This window comes from Andrographis paniculata, unplaced genomic scaffold, assembly GCF_009805555.1.
Source record: "Andrographis paniculata isolate CXL003 unplaced genomic scaffold, ASM980555v1 Contig54END, whole genome shotgun sequence".
Classification (NCBI taxonomy): domain Eukaryota; kingdom Viridiplantae; phylum Streptophyta; class Magnoliopsida; order Lamiales; family Acanthaceae; genus Andrographis; species Andrographis paniculata.
In genome coordinates this window covers 4,046,384-4,056,903 of record NW_026137589.1, presented here as the reverse complement: position 1 = coordinate 4,056,903, position 10,520 = coordinate 4,046,384, and the positions used below count along the sequence as shown (strand labels likewise).

Sequence of the window (10,520 nt, the reverse complement as noted above, 5' to 3'; positions counted from 1 at the left end):
GGGCGGCGGTATTCCCCCAAGTGACCCGACCCATTTTATCGATCGGGTTTCGGGTAATTTTGCTTCATGGGTCGGATCACTTTTATGAAGACCTGACCCGTAAACTATATCGGCTTCCTCCCACTCGTCTTCTCCACTTCGTTGCGGTTCGTTGCTGGTTGGCCTCGTATCCTACAAGCTACAGCTGTTTGGTAATTTCTGCTCGATCTATGTGTGGTATTAATCGTTGTTTTCTTTGAATGGATCCCGCGGTTATCCTGTTGGTTTGTGGGAGCTTAGAATTTTAGATCTCATGGAAATGGTTCAGTTCATTGTTATTTTTCCTAATTTATGATTTCCGGGTCCTGTCAGAGTTTATCTGTGTTTAAACCAAAATCTCGTTTAAAATAATGAATTGGAATTGTGGAATGTGGAATATACTAATTTGGTTTTGCATTTTGGGGATCTTTTTAAGTGAATAGTTTCTTGCTTTGATGTCTACCAAAGCCAATTCTTTCTTCTATGTTATAAACTAATCTCTGGCTGTGATTCATGGTTTTACATTATCACTATCCAAGTTTTATGCGAAAAACCGGCTAGTTGTTTACTTCTTTTGCATATCTTTTGGCATTAATGAAAATGTTGTTGACAGTGGTGTTTGTTATTTGGTCCTTCTCTTGTGCTGCTGCATTGGAATGCATAGGTTATCAGTTGAGTAGATAGATGGAGAACACGGCATGATTCGAGGTGCTGAACAGAAAAGTTTGCAATGCCAGCAATAAGTTTCGAGTATCTATTTCTTTTCTCAGCGCTCTTTCGCCTCTTTCTGATATTATATGGGGAGTGGCAAGATGCTCATATGGAAGTTAGATACACAGATATAGACTACTTTGTCTTTTCTGATGCTGCTGCATTAATGGCATCTGGACGATCTCCTTATGAAAGGTCGACTTATCGGTATTCGCCATTGATAGCGTTTCTTTTGATGCCAAATTCATTCCTCCATCACTCATGGGGAAAATTTCTGTTTTCAACTGCAGGTATACATTCATCCAAGAATTTATAATCAGTAATGCATATATCTTTGTTTATTTTAATTTTGAACTGCCTGTTATCAAAGAGAAATAATTTAATTTAGTACTATGTTGTTAAGCATTAAGTTTTTTGTTTACATTAACATCTGGAAATGTTTCTTCCTGTTTACTGTTGATCAAGTACGTTATTATTCATAATTTATGAGGCATATTGGGATTAAACATGAACAAAGCATCTCTTGACTTAATTGGCTTGATATAGTTGATGGTTTTAACTCCAGCCTGTAACTAACGTTCTGTGCTTTTTATGAATACTTTTATGTGATGCTTAATTTGAAGTGTCCGAAATCTTTACTGGACAACTCTTGGTAAAGCACTCTGTTTTCTAGAAGAGCACCAAAAATGAATGAGCCAGGCACTCTTGTAGGATTTCGTTGAGCAATAGTTAGTTGGTGGATGCATTGAATCATATTATTGTGCATTAGGTGTATAATGTATTTTTATCGAATGATTCATACAAGATTTTGTATGATATACAACTTTGCTTTTCATACATGAAAATTCATGTGACAGATCTACTAGTGGGGTTGCTTATTCACAAAATTTTGAAGCTACGTGGGGTTTCCAAGAAACTATGCACCTATTCCACAATGGTATGGCTTTTTAATCCATTCACCTTCACCATCGGAACACGAGGGAACTGTGAGCCAATTGTCTGCTCAATTATCTTATGGATCATACTATGTTTGATGAATGGTATAGCTTGTACACTTCTGAATAATAATTAAATTTTTTTTTCCCTTTTCTACGATTTCAAGAATATTTACTTAGGCTGCTTGGCATGCATATTATTTTGTTTATGATGTGGTAAAAAAGGAAAACCATCAAGAAGGAGTTTGCTCGTATTTTTTTCTTGTAGAATATATCCAATAATCATTCTTATTTTGATTCTTGAGGTATGTTGGTGACGGGAACTCCTGCAATGAGTATATGAGCATACATGTGATTTATTATTACGGATATCATATAAATTGACTTAAGGAATTGCTGCTCGATACAGTCAGTGATGGAGATAAATGGACTTGATGGATTCAAGTTCATTTATGTTATGTCTTAATATTATTGAAAATAGTCGAGAGTACTTATACCTTATTTCTAACCACTAAGTTATTTAAGGATTCTCCTACTTCTCTTCCTGCATGCACTTAAGACTTAATTGATATGCTGACATTGTTTAGCTGTATCTAAAAACTGTTGTTAAAACTCAAGGTTTAATTTGTCTTCTCTCATTGTGTACCACAGATAATCCCTTGCAAGCGGCATTTTGGTATGGGCTTGTCGTTCACATGAGAATATACCCAATAATATATGCACTTCCCATCATCTTATTACTCGACCCTCTACATTTCCCACCTGGTGAGAAACCCACACTCGCGACCTGGGGTTGGAGAAGATCAAAGTCATCGTCCTTGGACTCAATTAGCTCAAAAATCACGGATTCCCAGTATATCTGGAACTTCTTCAAACGCCTATTTACTTGGAGAAGAGTCATGTTTGGGATTATCTCCGGATCTACTTTCTTCATATTAACCGGACTAAGTTACTATTTTTATGGATGGGAATTCTTGCACGAGGCCCTGCTATACCATCTAACCCGAACAGACCCACGCCACAATTTCTCTATATATTTCTACCACATATATCTCCATTACGAACACAAGTTTTCAATGCTGGAAAAGCTTGTATCCTTCCTCCCCCAGTTAACTGTCCAGCTAGTTCTCATTTTCCGGTTCGCCTATGACTTACCATTCTGTTTCTTCCTGCAGACATTGGCATTTGTAGCATTTAACAAGGTTAGTTACAACTACACTACATCCAATTTCAGCAATGTGCAATGTTATCATTATGTAATGTTTTTTAATTCTTCTGCAGGTAATAACTGCACAATACTTTGTGTGGTTTTTCTGCCTGCTACCTCTAATATTGCCGTGGAGCAATATGAAGCTCAAGTGGAAAGGCCTTGCTTGTATCCTCTTTTGGATCGGTGCTCAGACCCATTGGTTGATGTGGGGTTACCTGCTCGAATTTCGGGGTAAGAATGCATTCTTGCAACTTTGGATAGCAAGCTTAGTATTCTTGGCAGCCAATACCGTTGTTATTATGAATGCCATTCGAAGCCATGTTTACTGCCCTCTGTTCAGACAGTTAGAGCAGCCAAATTCAAGCAAACGTATGAAAGATGAGTAATTAGTTTGCTGTCTGATGTTTTACATGTTTCAGTCCTTTTATAGCTGGCAAGAATTATTCGAATACATACTTTAAGTTATGTTCTGGTCTAGAATTTTTTCATTTGTACAATTCGGAAAATGTAAGCCCTTCATTTTCAATAGTTTTGTTTAATGCATTATGGCCTCAGAAAAGCATACGTGCCTGCTATTATTTCTAAGAGCGTGATTAGAATTTGTCTGAATGGTTTGAATCGTAGATTTCGGTTTCTACTCAATTGGTTCAAGCTGTTGATTTCGGTTTTGGTTCCAGATACCTGTCATGATTTGGCCACTTGAACTTCGATGATTTCAATGAGCAAAAATAGCTTGGTAAAGAGTACTTTAATAAATATATTGTTATGTTCTTTTTGTTTTTTGCGGATGGAAGTGTGTATTGCAAAATTACCATCAACTAGTAACTACAGATAACACATGAAGACTTCTGCAAGCAACTCAGAAACTTTAATCTCCGGTGCTCATTAGCTAGCTTGTTTGTTATCTTGCTTACAACAACAAGACATACATTTTTGTAGCATAAAGTTTAAATCCATCAATCATACAATAGGCTCGAAGAGTACCTTGAATATGTGGCTGTCGGTGGTTTCTGCAGCAGTATAGGCACCATAGTAATATGTCTTGGCAACGGACAGAAATGCTTGCTTGACATTTCTGTCAATGCCGCTTTCTTCGAGGACTAATTTCACTAATGCTTGCATGTCTTGCTCTATTTCCATACTCTTCATGCTACATTTGGTCATTCTCCAGGCTTCAATATCCGATGCCTGTGCGCAGTCCAAATATGGTATGTGATTTTCTTTATTAGGCAAAGAAACTGCAGAAAAAGATTAAAAATCTGCTTATGTCACCTTCATGCTTTGTATGCGAGAAAGTTCGCGACAAATTTTATTTGTTAGGTTGGCGAGGGATGTGTAGTCACTGTGGGACAGTATATCCTCCTTAAAACCAATTCGGCTTGCGCAGATGTTTAGAGTTGTCGCAAGGAGCGAGGCGTCGCAGAAATCGACCTCTCCTCGCTGTAGTTTCATCAGCCATTCACCCCACTGCACATTGCATTTTTATGAACAAAATATTTTATATGCACATATTGAGAAACTAGATTGATATTTGGCCTTATACATACATAATTTTTGAGGTTCTTGTGGCTGCATCCATTGAATTCGTCGAGAAATTGATGAAGTGTTGCCAGAAGAACATGTCCGCGTCCTTCTTGGCTATCAGCAATGGAAAAGAAGTACGAATGAATTTGCGACTGTATGAGGATCAAGGCGAGTGAAGAGTGAGTACCTTTCGAATTTTTGTCGACCATTGCTGTTTTCGAATTCGTTAATGAATGAATTCTTTTGTTCTAACGATGCGATTTCTTTGCCAGAAAGGGATGAGACCATCTGCGTAAGGATTCGAGATTTGGCCCACGCGACTCTTTCCTTCAGCCTCTCGGGTTCAAATATGCTCGCGGCTGCTAGGAAGTAAGCGACGAGGAGGTCCTTCCTAGTTATCCCGAATTCATCGACATTCGAGTTCTCGTACCATCTGTGTCAAAACAAGACAACATATGCAAGTCATTGGTGTCTTGACTTTTGAGAGATTAAGGTTGTATCAATCAATGATGAACTCGAGCATACTTCTTCATAGAACTCCACTCGATCTGATGTTGTTCTTGGCATCGCTTGAAATCTAATCTCGCGAGCTCCAGGTACGCGTCGTTGCTGATTTCTTCCATCCTATACAGATCATAACAAACACCGATCAATTTGTAGGCAAGTCATGAACATTTCTTGACGTTGATGCAATAAACCTGTAGAGTGTCTTGGCAAGCCACACTTCGTCCCCACCAGCGTAATGCTGCAGATAGTATCTTGTCTCCACCCGAGGCATCGTGCCGTACCACGGCATTTCGAGCCCGGCTCGTATCTGTTTTCGTCATCAAGGTACAACCACAAATTCGACTTTTTTACTATGCAATTCTCACTATGATTAGGGAAAAAAGAAGAATAAAAGAGTAGTTATGGATTGTTGTAATAACCTCATCTGGTAAGTGTTTGGATATAATCCATTTATCTAGAATCTGGTTTTTCTCGAGCTTTTCTTGTAAGAAGTTGTAGGCGAAGCTTCTAGCAGCTTCTAGAATGTTCTCCCCCAGAAACTGAAGCTGAGAAGCTCTGTAAAGATTGTACATTGCAGATGAAGACTCGTTTACTTCTCCTCCAATGCAAGAAAACTTATTACCACTCCTGAAGTTGTCGAAAACTTCTGCGAAAAAATCGACATTCCGGTTTTAGACTTACGATACAATGAAATCCACTGTTCGAAACCTTAAACAAGAAAATTGACATATACAGATGAATACTTGGATCGACATCGTAGCCGTGCATTCGTAGAAGCCGAAATCCCATCGAAGTGTCGTCTATGTCGCAAAATTCTAGATCCCGACAGCTGAAAACTCCCTTATTACTCCAAAATCTGCAGCTCAAAAATTGTTGTCTGATGATCGGAGATTCTTTAATCTTCTTACAAAAATATGCATCGTTTTACCTCGAGACATAGCTCAACATATCCTTAATCTCGGGCTCAAAGTGGTGTGAAACTCCCAGGCGTTGTAATCTATCGACTGCCCAAAGCCTTGCATAGATGTCGACCGGATAAGATGTTGGGACACCTCCTCCATTGAATTTTTGGACAGTGTTACTGATGAATCTCAGACAATTTTCGTCGCCGGTCTCCATGAAAGCGAACGCAGTCGAGGATGGAGATGTAAGGAACGATCCGTTGCCAGATTGCAGCTTCAGGAGTTTTTTCCAGTCCAAATCATCGAGTCCTTCCAAGCTATACAACAAAGATGTTCGGATTTCGTGCATCAGCGCCTTCGGTATCCTGCCAAGAATGTTCGAGGTCGCAGTCAGGACAACGTTGTACAATATTGTCCTAAATTTATGTGTTACCTTTCCATTTTTCGTGTTCTTGCATTGTGAATCTTTGCGATGACCGGAGCATCGTAAGGAAGGCCTTCGATGCCTAGCTCCCGGGCTCGTTGAAGAATGGCGGGAAATACTATTTCGAATCCGCACATCATGTGCTCCGCATCGGCATTCTCAAGTTTGTACACGTTTTCTTTGATGTAAGAAATTCCTAAGATGTGTGAACATGTCGAACATTCGATCAAAAACTTGTATACCTTTTATTGTATAAGAAAAAAATACTTATAATTCACTTGTAGTTTAAAATTTATGCAGAAGGCTCCAATGTGATTTAAAAACTACATTAAGCCTCGTATTTTAGAAAATATTACACATAAATTTTTGGCAAAATTGTCTATAACTTCCATATTTTTAGAAATTCAACGTAAATCTCCATGTACTTTAAGAATTATATGGCGATTGACGTCCCCTCCTTATATATTCAAAAATATTTTATGAAATCTCTCCATCATTCAAAAAATATAAATTTATGCAACGTTTCTTAAGATAGTAAGGAAACGTTATATAATTTTTAAAGTATATGAGAATTTACATTGAGTTTCGAAATCAGAAGGAAGTTATGGACAATTTTGCCTAAATTTTTTTACGATCTCTTGTGTTTTTCGAAAACATCGAACAAAACTTCCTAAAAATTACTTTTGTGCACCATTTCTTAAAGCAGTTTTATGCAGTTTTTAAATTATGAGGGGGAAATATGCAAAATTTTCAAACTACAGATGTTTTTCGGAACCTTGTTGGCTTTTGATTGAATGAATATTCCACGATCTCAATGCGACTACGCATGCTAGCGTATTTACTAGGCGATCGGATACACAATATTGCTTGTCGCCCCACGAGCCGTCGGGGAGTTGATTTTGCGCGATCCAGTCGAGAGCCGAGGGAAATTGGGCACGTCCCTCGGCATCTTTGATGAGAGCCACCCATGCGGTGTCGTAAGGCGACACACTTATTCGTCCATCGTCCATTGTCCTTAACAATGTTCTTATGTTTTCGACGCCATCCTTAATTCCAACATCAATCTTCTATACATTGATCGAAAAAAGGGAGATTATGATTAAGAAAGTGAAATATTTAAAATTTGAATTTGTGTTTGAAAAACTTGCATTTGAGTAGCTGGTTGGTAAGGTAATAGCTTTAAAAAATTAATATAATATAATTAAATATTATTTGATATTTTGAATGATAATAATATTAAAATAAAATAAAATAAATCGCAAAATAACACTCTAAATTTGCAAAATAAATCAATGTACAAATTAATCTATTACAACAAAACTTGTGCTAAGAACCCTAGAATCTCCATCCACTAATTTTATATTTATTCTCTAGAGTGTATTTCTTTAAAACCTATGGTTGGATTTGAAATTCTCGGTAAAATAACTAAATTGAAATCATATTTGATTTTATCAAAATAAATATTTTATGTTATATTTTAAATGAAAATTTAAGATTTTATTTATATACATATTTTTAAAAATTTTAATATTATTTATCAATAGATATTTTCTTTTTAAAAAAACATATCACATTAAATACTCTATTTTTAAATAATTCTAAAATGTCTTATTTAAATGGAACCTAATTTTTTTGTGATATATTAAATGAAAATGATGTGTTTAATTTTAGTTTTATAAGTAATAATATAAAGCTAAAATCAACATCAAAGGAACAAACCTGCTTACTTATTTGAGTCCTAGTTGTGTTTGTCTGGCTATAGGATTTTAAATACACTATTCATCCTTTTTTTTCCGAAAAATATTAAATCAAATACATATTTTTTATTTTTTATATTATACTAAAAAATCAATTTCACATTCAAAACGTCACATCAATACCTATTTATATCACATAATACAACTATTCAAATTCAAAATGTTTACTATTCGAATCTTAATTCAAAATTCAAACCCCCAACAAATCACACCCTAAAATTACTTATTATAAAATTACCAAATTGTAATCTCGACCAACAATTTTGCTTTGACTTCTAGAGAGTGGAACTTCTATATTTCTTTTTTGGTTCTTTTGTCACTATCATGATGTTATATATTTTTTTATCAAATTTTTTTCTTTCTAAAAAATTTTGTTTCTAAAAAATAGCAAATCAAGAGTATATTTTTTATTTAATTTTATTTTAAAATACCATATCACTACTTATTTATATCGTATCAAATAACTATATCAACTCAAAATTTTATTATTAAAAAATTCACAAATTCCCCAAATAGTCAATAATGAAATATGCTATGCATGGAGCCTTTCTAAATTTTATTATTATTTCTAACTTGAGATGTTTTACCCGTTTTTATCTCTTATGTTTTTAAATACAATTTCAAAAAATATATATCTTTCAAACCAAATGGCAAGAAATTATGACAAAAGTAAAATGGAAAATATTGATGCAGAGGGAGTAAAAATTTTACCAGTTGAAGGGCTTCTGAGGAATATATCAATTCATCAGAAACATCGAAGCTCGTAGCTGGAAATTAAAATAATGAATTAATTATCCCAAGAATTGAAGTAATGAATGATCAGTCACAGTAACAATACATACATACATTATTTATATATATATATCAATAAATTAATTAAGATTAAATTAAATGATGGTTGGTTGTTACCTCGACTCAGAATTAGGTTATATGGTTTAGGGTTTTGATGAGATTTCAGTGCTGCATTTTGTCTACTGCTCAACCATGAATATGATGATCCACCTGCACCCCACCACCCCACTTGAAATTAAATTTAATTAATTGAAAAATATATATATATATATAATTTTATTAAAATTTTATAACTATACAAAATGTTTCGAATAATATTACTTACAGTAGAAAGATGGAGAACGACGAAGACTTGTGGAATTGGGTAAAAGATATGGTGGAGAAATATACTTAGAGTTTAGCTTCAGAGTTGCCCCAAAACCCATTTTGATCGAAATAATACTCTTAATGGGTTTGGTCATAGATACATACATATATATATATATAGAGGGGTACCGATAGAGGGGCGGGGTACCGATAGAGGGGCGCGGATCAGGTGCTGATTTGATCGGTCAACATATAACATCAAATAACAATATATATTTTTATATAACACAATATATGTTGTGTTATACTTCCTCCGTCCCAATACAATAGTCTTGTTTATTATTTTTATCTGTTTCAAAACAATAGTCTTATTTCCATAAATAACCATATCACTATAAAATTGCTCATACCTTTTCATTTTTATTACACAATTGTCACTACTTTTTACACTAATACACTCACAAGGGCAAAAATATTATTTATCCATACTTTTTACCAACTACCAATATAATATCAATATTTCTTAAATCTCGTACCCAACTCAATTAAGATTATATTTATGGTACGGATGGAGTATATAACTCAGTATTGTATACTGAGTTATAAAATAACATATATTGTATTATAAATATGCTATGATAGTATATAATATATGTTGATCGTTTTTATATAATATACTGACCCGATCAAATCAGCATCGGCGGCCTGTTATTTTAATTATTGTAATATAAAATAAATACTTTTAATCATAACAAACAAAAATAATAAAAATAATATTTTTAATTAATTATATTTTTAGATATTAAAAAAAAGGACTCAATAATTATATAGTAAAAAATAATAATAATTGTCAATTGAACAAAGATTATATTATACCAACAACCACATCGTCCATTTTGCATATGTATCTAGCATATTAAAGAATTAAGGTAAATTGTATTCCCTTTGCACATTTATGAGAGTTACATGTTTCATACAAAAAAATATTATATTAGTATTATAAGATATTAATAACAATATTTTTGTTATTTTTCTTAAATTATACTAAATTTTGATGTAATAATTTTTATTTAAATATCAACACGTAAAAAGTAAATATAACGTTAAAATTGGACCGATCTAGTATAACGCTTCATTTGTTTCACCCAATTTTGTCAATTTTTTATATTGTCTCATTCAACTAAAAAAAAATAAAAAAACACAAAAAATAAAAAATAAAACAAAACAAAACAAAAATTAACAAATCTAATAACAATAAAATTCTAATTAATTAAAATTAATCTATTTAGGATGTATTTGTTTATTTTTTTAGTTTCAAGTGTTTATATGTTAGATATGTGAAAGTGTAACGGTAAAATAAACAATAATAATCTTTTGTATTAAATTGCTGATTTTTTATGAGTGTGTAAAATAAATATTACTCCCTCTGCCTCT

The 10,520-nt window shown here is 33.9% G+C and overlaps 2 protein-coding genes across 3 annotated transcripts; one reads left to right on the top strand and one right to left on the bottom strand.

Moving 5' to 3' along the window:
* The first annotated feature begins 51 nt into the window (after positions 1–51).
* Positions 52–4,819, top strand: LOC127255784 (GPI mannosyltransferase 1). 2 transcript variants are annotated; one of them, XM_051281520.1, is made up of 7 exons: positions 52–191; positions 683–1,019; positions 1,587–1,769; positions 2,316–2,866; positions 2,946–3,105; positions 4,434–4,577; positions 4,671–4,819. In XM_051281520.1, exons 2-6 carry the CDS (start codon positions 749–751, stop codon positions 4,454–4,456), a joined length of 1,188 nt encoding a protein of 395 aa, XP_051137477.1. In that variant the 5' UTR covers positions 52–191; positions 683–748; the 3' UTR covers positions 4,457–4,577; positions 4,671–4,819. The 2 variants fall into 2 exon arrangements, with proteins under 2 accessions (XP_051137477.1, XP_051137476.1); XM_051281519.1 differs by lacking the exons at positions 4,434–4,577; positions 4,671–4,819 and having other exon boundaries at positions 2,946–4,381.
* On the bottom strand, positions 3,835–9,301 carry LOC127255778 (copalyl diphosphate synthase 1, chloroplastic-like). Its single transcript, XM_051281509.1, has 14 exons — positions 9,106–9,301; positions 8,898–8,990; positions 8,700–8,755; positions 7,007–7,298; positions 6,241–6,427; positions 5,834–6,172; positions 5,649–5,761; positions 5,325–5,551; positions 5,097–5,212; positions 4,924–5,022; positions 4,586–4,831; positions 4,422–4,512; positions 4,147–4,341; positions 3,835–4,062 (listed from the first exon to the last, which is right to left on the bottom strand). Exons 1-14 carry the CDS (start codon positions 9,251–9,253, stop codon positions 3,835–3,837), a joined length of 2,430 nt encoding a protein of 809 aa, XP_051137466.1. The 5' UTR covers positions 9,254–9,301.
* Positions 9,302–10,520: the final 1,219 nt, after the last annotated feature.